Raw genomic sequence first — 22,107 nt, forward strand, 5'->3', positions numbered from 1 at the left:
TCATTTTTTTGAAGCTTTAACCAAATGTATTTACATTACAACTACATGGGCCAAATATAAATTTAAATGTATAAGAGTGCCTCCGTTATAAGTACATATATTGGAATCTTTAACCTCAACATTTAATCACCTTAACTATAAATGGATTATGAATAGATTTAAATTATGCAAAAGGTAATTCACATTTTCATCATCTAATTTTTACTTCAAGGATAAGCCACAAGTTTGGCATTTACACATTTATTTTTTAGTGTTCTTTGGAAAATCGATTTTACGTCTCAACTGGGCTCTTTTTTACGCCTAGCTCACAGCTGTTTTTAAGGGTGGTCTGCGTCGCACTAAATACTTATTACGGACTACTCACTCACGGCGGGCTCGGCCCCCACAACGTACATATGCGAAAGCACTGTTAATATTTAATTGGAACTGCATCGACAAAGAGGGTTGACCATAAAATATATCAAGTTTTTGCGGTAGTTGGCAATTTTCTTATACCCAAACTCCCAACCGAAGACACCCTTCCTTTTCTTGTTTTGCACAAAACTTAATTAAAGTTGGCTCGTTTTAATTAAGCACGTAGCAAAGATATATTTAAACTAATCTCATTCGATCTCTCCCCTAACAGAAACATTAGTAATTCATATTGACGACCAACTGGAGTTTATTTTAAACAAACAAAACGAGGATTGCATTTCTTTTGAGTTAGAAAATTGATATCGTGGCAAAAACATATTCGATAGATTCTTAATGAGAAATATGAGTCTGTCCACTGACTGTGATTATACAGTGGAAATAAGAACTATATGTCTAGTAACTTGTTGAGAAGATTATTCAATTGTTTTTCTGTTTAGGTCAAACTCAATTGATCATAATATGATACAACTTCCATATCTATAATCAAACCCAAACTGGCGTAACATTATGCCTATTTTGTTTATGGTATATAGTCGTCAATCCAAGGTTCATGCAATAGCTCTAACTCAAAACCTCCTAGTGTGTTGCCCCCAAGTCCGCCCTCTGTCTCCATCTCCCTCTCTCTTGTAATGGGTTAGAATTTCTGAATAATGACAATTTGTTGGTGTTTTTTTTTTGTTGTTTTGGCCCAACCAAAAATGGGCGCGCGCACACACCATGCAAATAAATTGAATTGGTATGGAAAATATAGATATTTTTCTTATTATTTATTATGGCTTGCCAACGTTGCCTGAAAATATTTATATATGTATGTATAAAGATTCCATATACGATACCATGAGACATCACATCACCCACACATGTATGTATGCCAAGCTTGAGCTATATATTGTTTAACCACTAAAGCAAATGAGTTTGAGTGTACACATATGCATTAAGATATCGAGGTTTGTACACAAGTCTTAAATTACCATAGGATATCTGAGATACGAGATAATCATATCTGTCTTTGTATTTTCCCTTCTCTACAAAGATGATGATGATGCGGATGATGATGTTGTTGTGAGAATGTCTGTTTCATCACTTTCATTTTTCTCATACAATAATTTCCACATTGTATACACAATATGTGTGTACCTGTTTGTTTAGCCATATTCAAGATCAATTCGTGTGTAGAACTATTCAAAATTTGGGTTAAAATTGTGTGAATGAAAAAGAAACAAATGTATATACATACATACATATGTACATAGATGGAAATATTTATATAGATAGATATAGGCATATATAAAGAGTCAAGAGTGTTGGCAAACGTTGGCCACTCGACTGGATGGAGAATGGATAGATAGCGACAAGAAATTGGGTCATTTCTGGCCTGGTCTTGCTTGATTTATGGAGATGGAACTCTTTGTGTGTATGTGTGCTTTGTATGCATATCTCTTTGTATGCCTAACTAGTTGATTAATCGAAGTTTATTTCTGGTTTTTCACTCACACACACACACACACGCACACTTGTGTCAACACTTTATAAAAATGCATCTATCTGACAGTTACAATACGTTATGATATGTGTAGAGTGTTGTGTCCCTTTCTCTTATATAACACCAATAAACAAACAGACACACTTGCATACACTTTGATGAATAGGTCCATTGATAATGCTTCATTAGATTTGATTATCAGTGAATGGGGAACCTGTTGGGAGGAGAGCACACCTTGTGTGGATATCCATGAATATTTACTTAAGTTTTTCAGTGTGGGAATATTGGTCTTAAAGACCTTAAAAAAAAGAAAGTTTCACAGGACTTTTATGACTCTTTGAATAGATATAGCAATTTATTTGGATTTCCGTTTATTAATGATTTTAACTGTCTCGCCGTAGTCTGGATTTTAGCCATGGCAATGAGGAAGGCATACAATGAAATGCTGGAAAAAAAGACATTTGCGAATACCAAATCATTTTATTGTCTGCATAGTTGTGGGAGAATTTCATCTCTTTTCCTAAGTGATTACAAAACATTCAACAATTCATTTTTGTCGTTTTCTCCTTGTTCATTTTTGTGCACTATTTCTCTATGACTCATACAGTTATGGAGTGCGGAATAACTGTTTTCTATGTTATGGCTAAGAAGGGGTAAAAGCAGTTTAGCGTGAATCAAGATCAATTTCAAAACAAGAATAAAGATGAGGGGAGGGTGGAGAATGGCATTGGCATTGGAGCATATCTGGCTTAGATTATGTACTGATTTCTTTTTATGTTCTTTTCTGTTTATTTGCAGGTAAGCGGAAATGCGTACTTTATTTAAATCTCCACCCTTCCTTCTGGTTTTCGCTTCCATGAGTTGGATTTGAAAAATAATCGATTGACAGTTGAAGGTCGAGAGCAACTCAGCAGATTGCCAGCCCACATGCCGTGTAGAGTGGGTATCTGTGTATCTTATATCTGGTTTCCATCTGCATCTTACCGAGCTGCGTGCTTGAGTGCTTTATGCCCAAGCCCAGACTTGGGACACGTTGTCAGGCCACGCTCAAGTGATTCGATTGACACACACACACACACAAAAAGACTCCCCCAGCCCCAACTGTGAAGAAACTATTTATAGAAAATTTGTTCTTGCATTTATTTTGTTTTGCGTCGCTTATTTAATGAGAGCTTCTTAGTAGATACATACTAGTTACTATAGCCTTTAACCAATCTTAGTAGAGCAGGCACTTGTCACCATTGTTCATGGGTGTGCCCAAAGCACAATTGAATTCCCTTCCAAACTCCTCCGAGTTGGCCAATGGGCCATTGATATCCCAGCGTTCAGGTGTGTGTTTAACTAATGGCATTTGATCCAATGATACTTGTTCTTCATCCTGATCCTCTTGATCGACGGCAACAGATCTTGCCCAGCAACGTGTCTGGGCAAAGTAAATGAAAAATAGCTGGGTATTTGTGTAATCCAATTCTGGCAGTGTCTCTCTGTAGAGTAACTTTTGTTGCTGTTCTAGCCAAGCCAGATAAGCATTGAATGCCACATTAAGGCCACTTGATTCGGTCATAATCTCTCGCAGGCGAGTGATGTTGCGAAATTCTTCGGGATGATCGTACAAATAGTTGCTATATTGGACACGTTGGCATTCGCTGACATTACGATATCCAGACATGGTCAGTTCGTTCCATGGCGATGTCGATTGCGGATAATGATTCCAACCCTCGTTATCGAAGGCTCTTATAAGGGCGCTTGCTAGACGTTGGCCAAGTAAAGCGTATTTCAAGGCTTTCGGATAAAAGTAGCTGTAGAAGGGCATCTGTAATAGACCCCAACCCACGAGAACCGACTGTTGACGTGCTACTAAAGCTGCACGTACCTCAAATCCTTCCACAAGACCATCTGCATCCTGTCCAAAATCATTGCCACGCAAACGATTCAGTTTCTCGCGCGCTCGATAACGCAGTGACGTCTCCAGTTTACGCCAATAATCGTGTTCCTTTTGAAAGTGCAACTCTGCCAAATCCAGGCTTTGGTAGTCCGGAAATATGATACGATATTGGGATAACTTTGTTCTGGCCGCTCTCCTATCATTCTCATCCATCCATTCGACCCGTAGTTGTTGATCAAAAGCCTTGACCAGGTCACTAAAAATCTGCTCTAGGTCGCTTTTAGCATCGTCGCGTTGTACTTCCTGTTGATAGATGTGTCCCACAACCTCTGGAAAGAGGCGTTGCACCACCTGGACACATTGTCGAAGACGTTGCGTTGGATGATCCTCGGGGGGTTGATTGAGTTCCTGCAGAGCAACATACATAAAATAGCTAACTATAGTGTAGGCGTTTTTGGTCCTAGTCGTAAGCACCAGATGTTTAATGTAATCCTGTGAGCGTTGGAACACCACTCCATTGTAGGGACCTTCAAGCACAAGTTCCACGTACATTTTAAAATCCAATTTATTGCCATTTTCCAGTGTAAGGTCGGTTAGGGATAATCCGCCCCTTTGCCTTTGCAATCGATCCTGACCAGTGCGCGACCGAGCTCCATAATTAATTGGAGTGACGGGATTCTGACCCATGGTATGAAAATGATGAGCTCCCATATGCTTGCACAGCTCAAACTCAAAGCTAATTACATCACCGGCCATTCGTTCGGATTCGCTTTCACTCAATGCCAACCAATCCCTAAGATTAGCGGCCACTTGTAGTTGCAGTTCTTCATATACCTGATCCTTAATATTCGCTCCCCTTGTGACCCTGACATTACAGTGCTCAGCCGGAATAATGGTTAACTTTGGTTCCCCAAAATAAATGCTATTGCCACGCATTTGCTGTAGATTAAGGTCCACTTCCATGCCAATCAAGATATCCAGACCATAGTTGCGACGCAGTTCGGCCAGAGTTTGTAGCCAAGGCCGATTCGGTTGCCAATTGGAGTTGGGAACATTGCGGAGGCCCCCATTATCGCTGAGTATCTTCATCAGAAAGCGTCGTCGTTCCTTGGCGTTACCCGGCACGGACCTACACGATTCGTAGAAATCTCGCACTTTACGGACACTCAACGTACTGGCCGAACTGTAGCCGTGACGTTGCTCTGTCAACGGTTTCGCGAACAGTTGTTGCAATTGATCCACTATGTGACTCTCAACAAGCTGCTGAGCTGTGGTCAGATTGCTCTGACGTTGTAGTTCTCGCTGGTGAAACGATGGCCATCTCCCGCAAGCATATTCAAAGAAATCCTCACAAGGATTAACACTTAAATTCAAATACTTTTGCACATCGAGAGACATTTGTTGTCGCACTCGGAACTCTTCTCGGCTATCCGGATTAAGATTGGGATGTTGGTAGTTCGGTGCTTGTCCCTGGCTCATTAAAGAATTGCGATTCATGTTGCCTTGTTGCTGTCGTGCCACATTTACATTGATCAGCTGGCAAAGCAATAGAAGAGCGCCTATTGTAGCTTTCATCTTGGCGTTAAATTAACAACTGAGCTGAGCCATTCATGATAACGACAAGTCTACGATGCTCATGAACTTCATCAATTGGGTCAAGTTGGTGGGTTATCATCCCAAACCAGGGAGAACGCGAATACGAGAGACTAACAGAAAGAGAAAAAGAGGGCGAGAGTGACTATGAGTAAACAAACAAACAAACAATTAGTGACCTCGCACGTTTACAAACTTGGCAATGACAATAACAAAAATAAAAAATAGCAAATAAATTAGTTCCCAGAAAAGACCGGCTTAGTATCAGCTACCCTTTAATTACATAATTATTTACACTGGTCATTAATTGCTGTATATTAAATCTATAGACAAAAGTTAGTTTTTAGTAGGTGGAACATTTATCTGCCGGATTCATGGGTGTTCCCAAGGCACAATGAAATTCTGTAGAGAACTCTGGCAAATTACTCAATGGTCCATTTACTTTTAAACGCGTCCAACTGTGATTATCACGTAAGCTATATACAGCTGATGGCATCTCCTTATCCTCCAGTTGACAATATTGCTGCGAATAGGCCACAAAAAAGAGGGCAGTATTTGTGTAGTTAAGGCCAGGAAGAGTCTCTTTAATTAAACGGGTAAAATCATTGTTTGGCTCCTGGAATCCCAGCCATGTTAGGTAGGCTCTAAAGGCCATATTGAGGGCGGCACTATCACCGATCAATTGCTTTGTTGCCGTGACATTATGCTGCAAATACTCCTTCACCTGGCGATAGAAGCAATCGGTGCGATTGTGATATCTCCAGGCAGTTAGACCATCCCAACTGTCACGCTCCAATAAGCCCTTCGACCAGTGCAGGTCGTCAAAGGCTAAGGTCATTTGTTGGGCCAATGCCACGCCCAATGTGGCATAGCGCATGGCATGACCATATCGGGCATCGTAATGGGGCGGCTGAAACCATGCCCATCCGATGTCTAGGCGTTGTTGTACGGGTCGATAACGCAGTCGAGTTTCATACGCCTCCAGCGGATCATTTGGATTGGGCAAACTCTCGTCGTAGAGTCGATTGAGCTGTTGCTGTCCCTCTACCAATCCCAAAAGCTTGTGAAGATTTTTCCAGTATTGCGAACGTTCCAGGTGAATCTTGTAGGCTTGAGGCCTCTCGTACTCGGGTAACCATAAATGAAGATTTGTCAGCTTACGCAAAGCAACTCGACGACTTCCCTCCTCGATCCAATCGACGCTGATGCTTTGCTTTAGGGAATCATGTAAATATTTGTATAATTCCAATAATTCTCGTTTAGTCTCCTCATCGTTGCCAAATTGTCGGGTATATAGCTCACCCAAACCTGTGGGCAGCAATTGCTTGATTCTCTCCAGACACTCTAACTGGCGTAAGGGCGGACGATCTTCCAGAGGAAAGGTGAGAGCAGCCACAGCCCTGTACATTATATAATTTGCCACCTGGCTTAAATTGTGAGCTGCTACCGTCCGTTGTAATTGCCGATAGTAGTCCGGAGCAGCCATATAGACCGGTTTATAGATATTCTTATCAAAACTAGCCGTAACATAGGCCTCCAAATCGAGGCCATAAATATGACTTAGCTCAGCCAGGGTTTTCCGTGTGTAGTTTCCTTCGTAGAGTGTCAGCTCGGCATCCCAAGGTTCCAATCCTTGCATGCCGCCGCAAAGTTCATGTTCAAAAGTAATAATTTCAGTGGCCAGACGAGCAGATTCCTCATTGCCCAGAGCTAGCCAATGCTTCAGTTCGGAACCCACTCTCTCCTCTAGTGCCTCATACAATGGATTAGTTAGATCGAGGCGTTGTTTCTTGGCGTTGCGGCACAGTTCCCTGGGAATTAATGTGTTGGGCTCACTGAGATAGATACTATTTTCCTGGACATTTTCATAATTGTATCCCAAACGCAGTCCAATCAATATATCCATACCAAAGAGATGACGCAATTTTCCCAGCACTCTTATCCAATCATAGCTATGATAATGCACTTCCCAATGGGAACCTGGCACAGCTGGAAATCCGCCATTCTGTTTGATAAATTCGCTAAGGAATTGCTGCTGCTGATGATCCTGCTGCCCGCCAGCCATTAGGCATGATTTGTAAAACTCTTTGGCCTGTCGTGCCAGGGCGCTATCATTGCGATGTGGAGTATCCTCCAGCAAATGAACTAGATCCACATCGGTTCTCTGTTCCAATTGTGTGAAGGGATTACCAATTGCTTTCCAATTGCCACAAGCATACTCATAGAAATCCGTGCATGGATCCGCACTTAAATTTAAAAAGCTTCTCATTTCATTGGACTTCGTTTTGCGTACCGAATCTTCTGTTTGAAAAATTCGTTGAAATGATGTGGGTAGAGTGTCTTGGCCAAATGTCTGGCAGATGATGATGGCCAGTAGCCCGAAACTAAATGGCGACATGCTGCTGGATCTATGACGGCACGCTGAAAACTGAGAGAGAACTCTAAGTAAGCTTTAAAGAGTCCAAACCAAAAGGCTGATAAGAGCGGATGGGGTCAGTTGAGGCTATCAAAAAAGAGAGAAAATACTGAGAGAGAGAGGAGAGAGAGCACAAACCAGTGTTAGAACAAGTGCAAACGCTTGAAAATAATTTATTCATCTCTCTGAAATACATTTTTGTGCCTTAAATATGATGAATAAACAAGCAAGTGAGTGACTGTTTAATGAGTAAGTGAATGGAAAGTGCCTTAATAAAGATTGCATTTGAAGCGAGCATTAAGCTTGTCTCCATAAGAGCAACTGTAGGTATTGACAAACGGCTGGGCATTCGAGAGAGCCGTATTGATGCGTAATTGTTCGGGTAGCTCATCGAATATGTCCACAGAATCGGGATAGTCGGTGCAATACATTTGAGCAGTGGCCAAATAGAATAATTGATTATGCGAATAGTCGAGAAGGGGAAGACGTTCCCTGTCATAGATAGCCGCTGTCTCGGCAGTATTTTTTAACCATTTTTGATATGCTCGATAGGCAATATCCAATGCTCCGTTGTCGGCCACAATTCGCTTCATTAGTTGCTTATCCCGCACTGGCTTATTCTTGAACTGAACAAAGATTGCATATTGTTCCTGGAAGCATTGCGTTCTACGTTGATACGATGACTCTGAGGTGACATCCCACCAATTGTTCTGATAGCCATGGCTATCATAACGCCGTCCTGTGGCATCGAATCCATGAAGCATCTGGCGAGCCAACAAAAATCCCAATGTGCCATATTTCAGTGCATTTGGATAGGCTGGATCCCAGAAGAAACGAGCCTGCAGGAATGTAATGGGCACTCGAATCTTATTGCTGGTCAATATATATTGCGGTGTCTTGTACACTTGATCGACCAATTCAGGCTCCTCCATTAGCTTGGCCAGCAGGTGGTGTGTGCGCCATTGCAGAACTTGTACTAGATTCTGATAGAAGCGATCTCCATGCAAATTAAGGCCGCGCATATAACGTATAAGTTCGACATCGTTATGCGAACGGAATTGCAGTTCCAATCTATCCAATTTCCCAATTGCCTTTTGTCGTGTCTCCTGTGTCATCCAGTGTAGATTCTCAGATGCCTGCAAATCTTCGCGAAAAACTTGTTTGATATCTGCCCACGTCGATTGTAGATCATTGATCATCTCCATGTTGTTGTAATTACGATGAAACAGACTTTCCAGTTGTTGTGGGAAATATTTCTTGGTCAGTTGAACGCACCAGATTTCTGGCTGAACACCTTCTGGTATACGTGCGGCATCCAAAGTGTCCAGAGCACGCCAAATTGTATAGTTGGCCAGCTCTAGTTTTGTTGTACTACGAACCACATCCACCAAATTCGACAGGTAATCCTCTGGAGTTTCATACACTTCCACATAGAGGGTATCATTGTAAATCAATTCAAGATAACGACTCACATCCACATAGCTGGCGTAGGCGGCTTTCATATCGGCTGCTGTGCGTTGCCTTGTCGTTTGCTCTAGTGTAAGAGTAGGATTGTGAGGCAATCCTTTGGCCAATTGCTGTTCGATATGTAATATTTGATGGGCGACTTCGTCTAGCCAAATTTGTGATTGTTTTGGGAAATACATTTTTAGTTTCTGTACAATCTGCTGCTGATAACGTTCTCTATCACCGCTGTACGCCTCATCTAAATAGTAACGACGCTGTCCTAATGGCAATTTCGGTGCTCCGATCTTCAAGCGATGCATACGCTCCTCTTTGTAGTCCAGCACGACATCAAGACCCAACAGAATGTCAATGCCCATACGACGTTTTAGTAAAGCCACCACCTGAAGCCAGTCATACTCATAGGAATACCAAGAGGGCACACGAATCTCTGGCCAACCACCACGAAAATCGGTCACTTCGAGCAATACGGCGAGGGCAGAGCGCGTGTCGTTTGCCTGACTGCGACACGAGCTAAAGAACTGCTTCAGCTGGCGATCGGCACTGCTGTCCACTCCACGGGTGGGGCTTTTCAGCATCTCTGCACTTTTGCGTACATAGAGTTCCTGAAGTTCTTCCAAATAGCCAGTGCGTTTATTATGCAACTTAGCCGGATGCAGACGTGGCCAATTGCCGCAGGCAAAATTGTAAAAATTGTCACAAGGTTCCACATCGTCGTGTACTGCCTCTTCGCCCATGTAGGCCTTGATGTGGGCTGCCTTGGCTAGGCGTAGAATATCAGTTGTATAGTTGTTAGCGAAAGGACGACCCGACGATGGGTTGGCCCAACAACAGCCAACGAGCAGACCAAGTAAGAGTCCTCGCAGCAGCATGTTTGATCGGGTAAGAGTGTTCTGGTTGAAAGTCGAATCGAAACTAAGCTAGAATTGAGAGATGCCTCGATTTTTGACTTGTAGATGGATGGGCAAGCGCGCTTGATTAGTTAATTATTTTCATTAACCATTGCAGTGAATTCGCTCAATTACGCAGCGACTGACCCAAATTCTAATTTCATTTGAGTCTCTCTTTCTCTCGGAGTCTCTCCCACACACTCATTCACTCTCACCTAATCTCACAACCATAGTTGTCATGGTTTTCGCACTTGACCCTCAAGGTAGTCTCTCTCTCTCTATCTATCTATCTATTTGAGTCGGCCTCTCGCTAGCTCGTTCAGTTAATGAGCTAATGACTTTTCCCCTGCCCAAGGTTGTGACACATTATAATTAGAATTTGTTTTTCCTCACTCTTAATTTGTTTATGTCGTAAATTCTAATGAATCCCTTTATTTTTCTTTCCTCTTTTGCAGTTAAATTTCTACAAATTCGTTTTTATTAAAAGTGTTGACTAGTAGAATATATAACAAGAATAAGAACAACAACCCAACAATCCAGGAAACGGGATACTATTAAGCTCCAAAAGAAAACTACAAGCACGGTAAGCAAAACAAAAACAACAATCAAATTCTATTCTATTCTATTCTGCAAAAGTTTTTACAGTAAAAAATTTTAACATACATATTTTACAAATTGTGTCAAATTGTGACTTTCATTTTTGTCCATATCGATCGGCTTTCACTAATACTTCTACTACTACTCATCATCCTTCTTCCAACAACTAGTTAGTCTCGCTTTTCATTTGTTTTGCTTAAATTAGTTCAGCAGACATTTGGTCGCCTAGACTAAAAGAAGTCATATAAATCCATTTAAAATTCTCATTGTTGGACATATGCCAACAATTGAGTCCTAGAACTGTTTTTTTTCTTAAAATAAATTACTTAAAATTCGAATTGTTTCTCTTGTTTTCTTTTGTGCCTTGGTAAGGTTAAAACAAATCCAACATAGACTGATTGGAGATGAGAGAGGATGTCTCTATAAATCATATTTATATCATTAAAGACACTTGGAATTTTAATGCTAATGATAAATAATGATTTTATTTTATAATACAATTCTGTTCCTTTCGTTTAGTTGTGTTTCTTCTTTTTCGCGTAATTCTTTTGTCATATTCAGCCGAGTGTTTTAAGTGTTTTAGCATCGAGACGTGTGTCTATTATCACGGGTTTGATGCTAAAATTATATTTCACATGATAGCCATTGTTATCAGCTGTATAGACGGCTGTTTCCTGATATGCCCAAGTTATATTTGAATGCTGATCGGGTACGGTAAAACTAGATGTACGAGTTCCAGTAATAATCAATTCGGGACTTTCGGTACCTTTGGCCTCATCATTATTCTGACGTAGGACGCCCGTTTCATTGCGCGTGTTGTGTTTATCGCGGATGCTGAGACATTAAACTATTGATTACTTTTTGTGTTGGAGAAAATGGTTTCAAAAATAAGACTCACTGGAAATGATAAAGCACTTTGGTGGCAGCATGATTCTGCTGAATAAGAAAGCATATAAACACTAGCCAGATGCACAGAGACTTTGGAAGAGTGGAAATAGAAAAGCAAGTTTATTTTGATTAAATCCTTGTTAGAACGCCCACAAGATATTACTCATACTCACAATAGTAGTTGCTCTGATCATTCTACCTAGTTTGAGCTACTAAAATGTACTGAATGAATGAAACTTTTGTGGCGTAAAATTGATTTTTTTATTGATATCTGTTATGACAATTCATATTACAACTAAGTCGTCTCTATCGACTACTACTAGGAACTAAACAAGTTAAACCGGTCGGAATGTTGAGAATATTGCATTTGACAGGTAGTTCGGACTTCATTCGTGCGATTCCGCACCATTTACTACCTCTACGTACTCTTTAGTTTAGAGAACTATTGTGAGGTGTCTCTAATAAAACGAGTTTGGCATTGACTAGCATCTACTAATTGAACTTGCTTGGATGGTGGTCATGATGCTGTGGCTGATTCTAATGCTTTGCTGATGATTGACAGTAATTGCACATCATATTGTAGGTTTACCATATCTACAAATATTCCGATAGTCGTGGGGAAATATTCAATTGGAAAACAGAAAAGCTCCCCAGGGAAATATCCCTGCAAAATCAAGAGTCAAGTACCTAACAATGTGACGATGGGATAACTATACTATTTGTCAGCTTTGATAATTTCTAATATAATATATTTTTCTAAATGGCAATGTATGACTATGACCACACAAGGCGAATTGATGGCATTCAACGGAGAGGTCAATTAAAAATGGACAATAGAATTTTAAATTATTCGTTTTCATCAAAACTCACAATCATCTGTTTGCAATTTCACGATGATGGGTATAAATATTTTTTAAAGGCACACTACCCTTGAACCCCTAAGATAGTATTTAGCTAATATTTAGTAAATAACTTTCTGGATGCTAAGGTAAACAGTTGTATCAATTTATATGACTTGAATTTGCATAGTAGTTATAGAAACAAGTTTGTTAGAGGTTCCAATTGCCATGTCGATATACTATATAGTTTTTTTTCTTCAATTACACATTTCATTGGAATGTAGATATGGATTCTAGATTTTGTAGTCTCTCACAATACACAGGACCATATTTGGGCTAAAAGTTTTATTAATATAAGAGTTATCTTTGCATTTAATTGATATTTTGAACACTTTAAAAAGGTAACCATGGGCTGATTAGTCTAAGGATCTTTTCATGGATTCTAAGCACACGGGGAACTTCATGATTAACATAATGGTAATCATCACTTGAGCCACAGCCACAGCTAATATAATATGGAGGTAATCCAGCTGAAGTGTCATCTCTTTGAATTGTTCTTGGAGTTGTGGGTAATGGAACATTTAATGTATTAGGTCCTCCCTGTTTGGGTAAATCTTGCGAAGATGCATTGTTATCTGTTGGTTGAACATCTTTTTCTTCAGTCGGTTGATATAAAGGAGTTGTTGATGTTTGTTTAGGCCGAGGTGAAGTCGTTGGAAGGGGAACAGGTAAATAATCTGGCCCTTGATCCGCAAGGAATCTTGGCGATTTCCCTTGGGGTGCTGCTTCTAATCCATTCCATCCGATCAAGAGAAGTATAAGTAACTGCAATTTAAATTAAATTTAAACCCGGAATTAGGATCCTTAACTATTTATTTTATTCAATGATTCGCCACAAACCTGGGCTAGCATTTTCAACACGATACTGAGAATCAGTTGTCCGCTTACATTGAGTTTTATATAGTTAGTTTTAAATCACGAGTGTTAAATTTACATAGTCGCCAGATAAACAAGTTTATTAGAGGTTCCAATTGCTCATGTATAATTCCATTTCTACAGCAATTAATCAGTTTTGCAAGAGAAGCTATTTACTTTTAAGCATTAAAACGAGCGAATCTTGAATTCTTTGCAATTGAGTTTATTTTAACTTATTAAATATAATAATACAACTGGACTTAGATGGGATTTTATGTTAGCAAAACTTTGAATTTATCCTAGTATGGCAAGTATTTTTAGAAGCTTTGAACTAAGTCTAGGTCCAATACTCTTGGGACGAACTCCACAATCGTCATAATAATGGTCACTTGAGTCACATTTCACTGGAGTTGTTGGTAATTTATCTGATGATTCTCGAAAAACTTGCCGAGGCACTTGAATATCATTTAAATTGTTTGCAATTTCTTTTCTCGTATTATTTTCCCTTTCAGTTGTTGTAGTTTGTTTGGGTTGAGATTCTGTTGTAGATATATCCAGTTTTGTTGAGATCTTTGATGTTACATTGATTGATGCTCTATTCCAACTTTTCTCTTCCTTCATTGCGGGGTGTAAGGTAGTGGGTGCAGATGTGGTCCTTGGAAGTGTCTTTTGTTCGACATTTGTTCTGTTCGTTTCAATTTCCCTCTGGGGCGCTGCCCATAAACCATTCCAACCGATTAGCACTATTATAAGTAACTGCAATTTCATTTTGTTTTTTAGCACTTTGTATAAGTATCCTTAGCTGCTTATATTCTATATTATTAGTTTACACACCTGGGCTTGCATTTTCAACACGATACTGAGAATCGATGGCTCGCTTACAGTAAGTTTTATATAGATTGACATGACTGCTAGTTAGACAAGAATGCATTAAATGATTATTGACTCAAAACGGGTTCATTAGACGTTGCTATCGGATTGCAAAATGTATTCACGTAATAGGTTTTTTGCAAAAAAACCCATTAAAAGTATACCAATTAGGGATCGATTCAATAAAATCTATGAGGTCCATGGGGAAAATAGTAATGCATTTTAATGTCTAAAATTATAACCACACCACGAACTCTTAATATATTGTTAATTTAAATTTTTTATATAATTTTCCCAGTCTAGAATGTAAGCACTTTTAAGAGTGTCTCACTTAGTCTTGGGCCAATGCCAAGAGGACGAGGACAATCATCACTGTCATTCGTATCGCAATCCTCGATATCCGATACCGATGTGCTGGTATCTTCTTGTGGTGATCCTTTTAAAACGGCGTAGAGTTTAGAATCCTTGAGACTGAAATCAGATTGACTTGTAAATTTATTGTTTCCAAATTGATTGATTGGAATAGCTGGTAATTTGGTTGTAGTTTCATCCGTCAATGAAATAGAAGTCGAGTTGAGGGGTTGTGTATTAAAGAACAATCCCAACCAATTAATAAGCAGATAAGTAAAGAACTATAAAAGAAAAATTGTCATTAATTTCAGAGATAATCCTCTATTCATCCTAACTAATAGTACTTACAAGTGGCAGCATTTTCAATATCGCACTGTGGATAAATGCCACCGTGTCGAGTGTTTTATATAGTGCTTAGCTTGGCGCACTTCGTTGCTAGTTAGTAATGCATAAAAATACCCAATCAGATATAAACATTAATAAGTATGCAGTTGGAACTTTTCAATTTGCGTCTCCTACACTCGGTTTACTTTCGGGATTTTCATTTTGGGAAAGTCTACAAGATTTTCCTGACTTGATTTAGTTTAGAATTAGTCTATAGTTTGGGCGTCATACTTTTTATGGTTTTGATTGATCGATAAGAATATGAATCTTTATTATATTATTCTACTGATGATTCATTTAGTTGCTAAGGTATTATGTTATTTGTTTATGGAAAATGCAAAGAATTACTTGGAATCAATTAATCCATGATTTGGTTCCAAGTACTTGTAGTTAAATAGCCCTTAAATACTCTTATAAATGATTCATATTTAAACAATAATAATGCAAATGTTTGCTAGCATACGTCATAGTATGAATAACAAAAATTTAGATTAATTTTCTTATATTTTATCTCTTGGGACAAAGAATGTGGTAAGAATTCCATTGCTTACAAAGGGAAGAAATGTAGGAAATTTCTGTTCTTAAAAAGGAACCTAAATTTTAAGTTAGATAATGCCAAAATCTTTTTGACATACATTCAGTCCTTTTTTATATATTCTGTTTTCTTTTATTAGAAATACTTTCCAATTACTGTCAGTAATAAGTTAATCAAAAAGAAATTCAATAATCAAAGCGTTTGCTAGGATTTGAAGTATTATTATTCCTAATAGAAGTTTTCTAACTTGTTTATTTAGTTTAGTCAGTTGTTTATTACACGTATTAGTTTCATTCTATTCTCTTAATAATGTCAATTAATATACTCTTATACTCTCAAAGAGTAAATCCCAGGGATTAGTGCCTATTAGATTCAATCAGTTACTTAGTCTAATGCAGCTAAATAACCATTTAACTCTGGCATTATCTTAAATTAAAGAAACTTTTGTTAATGACCTAGGGAAACAACACTGGTTTAAGTAGGGCAAACAACAGAGGGCGTGTTAATAAGTCAATGACTTTATGAATGAATCTGGTTTTTCCAGCAAAACACAATTTTATTTCACAACGTAACGTTATTTAAGCTTTGTATAAGTTGCCTAACGTTGCTTCAAATTGATTATTCCCTTTAAAAAAAAACCTATTATTTATTTTTCCCTTGAAAATAATTCCATATGGAGTAATTTTGTTTTAGTTAAAGTTTTTTATTCTAGTTTATTTTTTATAAATCTTGAAATATTTTTGATATATACAAGATATATTATACAATTCGATCTTAAATGTAATTAGGAACTGGGGAGAGCCAAAATGTGTTAAAGTTTTGGGCACATAGTTATTTTTCTTAATTTCTCAACCATTTGAACATCAGTTAATTGAATAGTGCATAACCTGGTACAATGGTTAGGGATTCTACTTATAATACAAATGAACTTAGGCTAGAACTTTCAGCACTTTAGCTGAAAGACTGTTCACTGGTTCCTGTAAGGTTAATTGAGCCGTATTCTTGTGTGGTTTAAAGGCGCTGATGTTGTACAAAACATCCAAACAACTAAATGATGTGGATTGCTGATGGTTATCCAATGCGCCGATTTCTTTATACAGGAGGGTTAAAGATGAACTTCTCTTATGCACCTTTCCTTTTTTGGTTGAGTACTTTTTGCTTTCCTTTGATGTCTTGTGAGCTGGAGTTGTTGCTAAGGCAAATTAGTTAGTTAGTCGCTTATGGGCTTCCTCTTTGAGGGTCAATCGTTTATTCTGGTTGCTTCTTATCCAAAGGTTTTTGTGTTTCACTTCGCTTCTCAACGATTTCTGTTTGTCTTGTCTTGTGTGTGGGTTAAAGTAAACTGTAAGACTAACGTATCGGCATCTTGGCTTTATATACTCTCCACTCGTTTATTGAATTGTATAAGTTTCTATTTGGCAGACAACGACCTATGGTCAGAAGTGTGACTGGCCCGTGCCATCGCCATAGCCAGTGACTTCGGCTTGCGGTTGCTTGGTTACATTCCGTTGGAATTTTCCCAGCGCACTTCTACCAGTTCTGTAAACTAAAAAAAAAATCACCGAACTAAGCACTTATTCGACCATTTATTGTCACTATATTTAGCCTAACTAGTCATCCCCGTTATTAAAATGCAGTTATCGATCTGATTTCCCATGCAAAAATTGTTGATTATATTAAAATCTTTCCACAAAGTTACTGCAAGTCAACTGATTCATAAGTCGGTTTAGTTCATATAATAATAATTATATGTCTGGCCCCATCCTGATCATCATGATTCACTATGTAAGGACGGCCAACATGTGTTAATATGTTTTGTAAACTTTATTTATGATTTTATTATTAACAATTCAATAAACAAAAAAAAAAAGAAAAAAAATTATTAAAAATTATGCAAAATTGTGAAATTTGTTTGAAAATAATTGCTTTTGGAGAAGGGGGATAGAGCGAGTAACGAATTCAAATATTCTCATTTACCATTTTCCAATTTTATAATTTTACAATTAGTTTTTGTTTTTTGTTTTTTGATTTCTCTATATACAAAACACTTTTCAGTTTCTTTCTTTCTTTATGTTTCTTTTGATTTGCTTAGTTTTTAGTGTCAAAACAACATTAAAAAAAAAAAAATATTTATAATTTCTGTTGTTTGTGTTATGCGAAGCAAACTCACGTGTATCCCCCTCTTCAAAATTATTTATTTTCAGACGAAAAAGTGACAAAGATAGATACAGAACAGAGAATATAGAGAAAGCAATCCCCCTCAACTCCATATAGCCCAATAAATCAAAACAAGCAAAAACAAATAAATACTACTACTAAACAAATGAAATAAAAGCCAAATTAATAACAAACACAAAAACTAAATCAAATACAACTTAAATATACTAGTCAATGCCCCAAATTGCGGCGGCATTGCGAGAGAAACGAACGAACATCAAGGGTCACTAAGCCGCCTGCACAGTGTGGGGTTTTCTGTACCGTTGTGCCACTGCAGCCCCAGTTGCTGGCATGGGCGCCAACGTCTCGCAGCTGGAGCGCGAGATCGGGACGGATCTCTTTCCGCCCAATGAGCACTACTTTGGGCTGGTCAACTTTGGGAATACCTGCTATAGCAATTCGGTGCTGCAGGCCCTCTACTTTTGCAAGCCCTTTCGCGAAAAGGTCCTCGAGTACAAGGCCAAGAATAAGCGGCCCAAGGAGACGTTACTCTCATGTCTGGCCGATCTCTTCTATAGCATTGCAACGCAAAAGAAAAAGGTCGGTTCCATAGCACCCAAGAAGTTCATAACACGTCTGCGCAAGGAGAAGGAGGAATTTGATAATTATATGCAACAAGATGCTCACGAGTTTCTTAATTTTCTAATTAACCATATCAACGAGATCATTCTGGCCGAACGCAATGCAGGACCCGTGAATTCTAATAACAATGGCAACAATGGCCATGGCAAATCTGGAGCAGGAGGAGGAGCATCTGGTGGCACTTCAGGAGTTCATTTGCCTGGCAGTAAATCCAATTCATCTCATTCCAATTCGACAACCAATTCAACAAACTCCAATTCGAATTCCAACTCCAATTCAACCACTACCAATGGCAATAGCAGCAACTCCACGGGTTCCTTAAACGGGACGACCAGTGTGCTTGATGGCAGCGGCATTCTAACGGCCACAACCACGCCCGTTCTTCCAACGACCAATGGGGCCAATTCGGAGCCCACCTGGGTGCATGAGATCTTCCAGGGGATACTAACATCGGAGACGCGTTGCCTTAACTGTGAGACCGTCAGTAGCAAGGATGAGAACTTTTTCGATCTTCAGGTGGATGTCGATCAGAACACTTCGATAACTCATTGTCTGCGCTGCTTCAGCAACACGGAGACTCTTTGCTCGGACAACAAGTTCAAGTGCGACAATTGCTGCAGCTATCAAGAGGCCCAGAAGCGTATGCGTGTTAAGAAATTGCCCATGATATTGGCTTTGCATTTGAAGCGTTTCAAGTATATGGAGCAATTTAATCGCCACATCAAGGTCTCACATAGAGTTGTCTTTCCGCTTGAGTTGCGGCTATTCAATACATCGGATGATGCTGTCAATCCGGATAGACTATACGATCTAACCGCCGTGGTCATCCACTGTGGCTCTGGACCGAATCGTGGCCATTATATTAGCATTGTCAAGAGCCACGGCCTGTGGTTGCTGTTCGACGATGATATGGTCGATAAAATTGAAGCCTCTACCATTGAGGACTTCTATGGCCTCACCTCGGACATACACAAGTCCTCGGAAACGGGTTATATATTGTTCTATCAGTCGCGGGATTGCGCCTAGACACACATTTAATTATCAGTTTTTTTTTTTTTTTTATATATTTTTCGTTTTTGCATTTGCCTATATGTTTGTAGAATGTTAAGCGAAAAGTTTTTCTCATTTTGATGACTCTTAATACAAAATAAATAATAATAAATAATGAATAAAATATGCACAAATTGCCTTCTTGCTCTAGGTCAGTATGACGTTAATGTTCTAACGTTGTTCACGAGAATGGAATCTTCCCACCTGGCTTTGGGGGCCTGCCAGTTGTCGACTAATCACTCACCTGCCATAACTGTGAGAATTCCCCTCTAATTTATGCCGCCGTTGGCCAGCCTTAAAGTACGAATCCAACTAACTATAACTACTATAGCTGACGGCGGCAATTGCTTTTCAATAGAATTCTTAAACTCCTCCCTCAGGTGAGATCGACCACTTGATCGTTTGGTCAGCCATTATCAGTCGAAGGCGGTGCTGTAATATTATGCGAGCAATTGCTTAGTCACATCAAACAAATCACGTGAAGTTGAGTATGTTAATGTGTCCGGTATATTTATAGCACATATCCCCGGATAGCATAAATCAAATTCAATCTTATGAATGCAGAATGCAAGTAGCAATGGGACACGTTTCTATACAAGTTTCACGTGAACGTGTTACCAGTCACATGAGAGATTATAATGCGCCAATTCATAGATGATAATCGTGTTTGGTTTAGTCACAATGTTTAAGAGAAACTTTTGCTCATGACAACTGATTTCAGCTATTTGCATACCTTTTGCTTAGTATTTACATCATTTCTGTGTCTGTGTGTGTGTGTATTCAAGGCTGATTATATTTCGACTGGCCATTGACATTGCTAACTCAAATCAAAACAAGTTGTGAGAGACGACAGTGCTTGACGACATATTTATGAGAGAAACTGCCAGAAACATCCCAAATTAATCAGGAAGTGAATGCAACATATATCCGACATATTTAGTCCCTTTAATACCAAGGATAGATGGATCTATGTGTGAATATTAAAGAAAATTAACTGATACTTGCAAATTAATTGAAGGCGGCATTTAGAGCTAATGGCCTAGTAGCGATTTTTCCCACATTTAGTTACTTTTTAGTTAGCTAGTTACATAAGATAACATATTTTACTTCAATTAGTGCTATTATTTTGCCATTTAGGCGGGCAAAAACCTATTGTGATCGCTTTAAACTTGCCCAGACGAGTTCAAAGAAAAATATTTTTAAATATAGTCTTATCTAATAAAGGTAATTACTACGACTAAAATGTGATTCAAACATACTTCTCATTCATTATCAAGGGATATTTACGAAAACAATTCCTAGGTTAACAAATGCTAAACTAAACATTGTGTAAGTGAGTAAAGTGATAACACAGGACATAAAATTCACACTTGAAGTCGATTTTCATTGTTATTTTTTGGTTTTATTGAGGAAAAATAGTTCTATCTTTCGATATATTACCTATACTAAAGGTTTACGACTTTGACAATTTACTGTCATTGTATTATAAAGTATAAATGATAATCCTGCAAATAAGATATTTTAGGTAAATATTAGATCACTAGATCAAATTAAAAGTAAAATGTATTTATATGTTTCATTGATTGATATTATTATATACATTTGATTGTGACTTTCGTTTAAGTTTTGTTTTCACTTTTTGTTTGTTTTTATTACGATTAAATTAGGTTTGTAATTAAATCTACTCATTATATGCCCCTTTTTCGTCTTTTTCTTTAGTTGAGTTGAGGCATGAAAAACAAAATGTACACATGAGGGTTACAAATTGACCTCAAATATCATTAGTAATCTAAATTGCTATGCGTTTCTCTTGTTGGTTTTTGTTGTTGCTGCCTAAAAAGTGTGTTTGAAATTCGTTTTTAAGTAATTTTCATTTGTGATTTCATGATTTTCTCTTGTAATTTTTTTCGGCATGTCATTTTAAACCAATTTGTACATGGGACAGGCGTTAAACGTCATTGACAAGCTCAGCGGCGGCAACAACAACACCACTAACTCCAACACCACAAACACAACACACCACACACTACACACACACACTACACACACACACATACTTGGGGGACAGTTGGACACATTTGTTGTTGCGTAGGTTTTTCTACATTGTAGATGATTTTTCAGTGGATGGTTTGTTTCTTTTTGTTGTTGTTGTAGTTTACTTGATCGATTGGTTTTATCTTATGGCTCGAGTAGACTATTCCGCATTTTATGGCCCGTTGCTGGTAATTACGCATAATTGAGGACTTTCACTTTGATGCGTGGAAAACTTTACGCAATTTTTTCTGTAAAAAACATGTTGCTTGGTATGAGATGTGTATTATTTTGTTATTTTGTTTTCGTTGGTCGGAGACATGTGGCGGACTCGGTTGTCATTTGACATATTGCAGGAATGGGATATGTCGAAGAAGATGTCAATGAAAATGTTGCAACATTTGCCATGTGCCCCCCATCCCTTGCTTTCATCTCTCTCTCTCACTGTCCCTCTTGCTTTCATCTCTCTCCATATGTTTTTATTTTCTTGACTGATTTTCTGAGATTGTCAATATGCGTTTTCCATTGAGGCGTGGCGAAAATAAAAACGTACACATATGTTTTCTTTTTTTTTGCGTCATGCCAGAAGCCGTCAAACTAGGAAACAGGGAAACTTGTACTCGAATTCATATCGAACTGCAGCTACTTTCTAGCAAAATATGTAAATCTCATTTCAGTATTGCATTTCCCCCCGTGCTTCAAT

The 22,107-nt window shown here is 38.5% G+C and overlaps 7 protein-coding genes and 1 long non-coding RNA gene across 8 annotated transcripts in view; 2 read left to right on the top strand and 6 right to left on the bottom strand.

Annotated features, from left to right (window-relative positions):
* LOC6648192 (homeobox protein 5) overlaps positions 1–22,107 on the top strand; it is a 40,448-nt gene that overhangs the window by 4,250 nt on the left and 14,091 nt on the right. The window contains exon 2 of the mRNA XM_015177360.3: positions 10,601–10,728. The gene's annotated coding sequence lies outside the window, so the exon portion shown is untranslated. The remainder of the gene's footprint in view (positions 1–10,600; positions 10,729–22,107) is intronic.
* Positions 3,021–5,372, bottom strand: LOC6646866 (phosphate-regulating neutral endopeptidase PHEX). The gene has a single exon (XM_002069589.3). It carries the CDS (start codon positions 5,355–5,357, stop codon positions 3,114–3,116), a length of 2,244 nt encoding a protein of 747 aa, XP_002069625.3. The 5' UTR covers positions 5,358–5,372; the 3' UTR covers positions 3,021–3,113.
* On the bottom strand, positions 5,612–7,783 carry LOC6646865 (neprilysin-4). Its single transcript, XM_002069588.4, has one exon. The coding sequence runs from the start codon at positions 7,771–7,773 to the stop codon at positions 5,719–5,721; it is 2,055 nt and encodes a 684-aa protein (XP_002069624.1). The 5' UTR covers positions 7,774–7,783; the 3' UTR covers positions 5,612–5,718.
* On the bottom strand, positions 7,933–10,156 carry LOC124459682 (neprilysin-3). The gene has a single exon (XM_047009164.1). The coding sequence runs from the start codon at positions 10,125–10,127 to the stop codon at positions 8,061–8,063; it is 2,067 nt and encodes a 688-aa protein (XP_046865120.1). The 5' UTR covers positions 10,128–10,156; the 3' UTR covers positions 7,933–8,060.
* LOC6646863 lies at positions 11,197–11,833 on the bottom strand. Its single transcript, XM_002069586.4, has 3 exons — positions 11,804–11,833; positions 11,641–11,720; positions 11,197–11,576 (listed from the first exon to the last, which is right to left on the bottom strand). Exons 1-3 carry the CDS (start codon positions 11,822–11,824, stop codon positions 11,300–11,302), a joined length of 378 nt encoding a protein of 125 aa, XP_002069622.2. The 5' UTR covers positions 11,825–11,833; the 3' UTR covers positions 11,197–11,299.
* LOC26529226 lies at positions 12,800–13,387 on the bottom strand. The gene is made up of 2 exons (XM_015177470.3): positions 13,370–13,387; positions 12,800–13,294 (listed from the first exon to the last, which is right to left on the bottom strand). The coding sequence occupies exons 1-2, from the start codon at positions 13,379–13,381 to the stop codon at positions 12,863–12,865; spliced, it is 444 nt and encodes a 147-aa protein (XP_015032956.1). The 5' UTR covers positions 13,382–13,387; the 3' UTR covers positions 12,800–12,862.
* Positions 13,587–14,815, bottom strand: LOC124459683. Its single transcript, XR_006953721.1, has 2 exons — positions 14,219–14,815; positions 13,587–14,140 (listed from the first exon to the last, which is right to left on the bottom strand). It is a non-coding gene; the product is annotated as an uncharacterized LOC124459683 (long non-coding RNA).
* On the top strand, positions 17,846–19,501 carry LOC6646862 (ubiquitin carboxyl-terminal hydrolase 46). The gene has a single exon (XM_002069585.4). The coding sequence runs from the start codon at positions 18,033–18,035 to the stop codon at positions 19,347–19,349; it is 1,317 nt and encodes a 438-aa protein (XP_002069621.1). The 5' UTR covers positions 17,846–18,032; the 3' UTR covers positions 19,350–19,501.

The sequence above is a fragment of the Drosophila willistoni genome, chromosome 3R, assembly GCF_018902025.1.
Source record: "Drosophila willistoni isolate 14030-0811.24 chromosome 3R, UCI_dwil_1.1, whole genome shotgun sequence".
Lineage (NCBI taxonomy): Eukaryota > Metazoa > Arthropoda > Insecta > Diptera > Drosophilidae > Drosophila > Drosophila willistoni.

Excerpts from the sequence above, each read along its gene's own strand:
- LOC6646862 (XM_002069585.4), top strand. The coding sequence starts at position 18,033 with ATGGGCGCCAACGTCTCGCAGCTGGAGCGCGAGATCGGGACGGATCTC.
- LOC124459682 (XM_047009164.1), bottom strand. The coding sequence starts at position 10,127 with ATGCTGCTGCGAGGACTCTTACTTGGTCTGCTCGTTGGCTGTTGTTGG.
- LOC6646866 (XM_002069589.3), bottom strand. The coding sequence starts at position 5,357 with ATGAAAGCTACAATAGGCGCTCTTCTATTGCTTTGCCAGCTGATCAAT.
- LOC6646863 (XM_002069586.4), bottom strand. The coding sequence starts at position 11,824 with ATGATCAGAGCAACTACTATT. Across the intron at positions 11,721-11,803 it reads TGATCAGAGCAACTACTATT|TCTCTGTGCATCTGGCTAGT; the intron begins GTGAGTATGAGT and ends ACTCTTCCAAAG. Across the intron at positions 11,577-11,640 it reads AAAGTGCTTTATCATTTCCA|CATCCGCGATAAACACAACA; the intron begins GTGAGTCTTATT and ends TTAATGTCTCAG.
- LOC6646865 (XM_002069588.4), bottom strand. The coding sequence starts at position 7,773 with ATGTCGCCATTTAGTTTCGGGCTACTGGCCATCATCATCTGCCAGACA.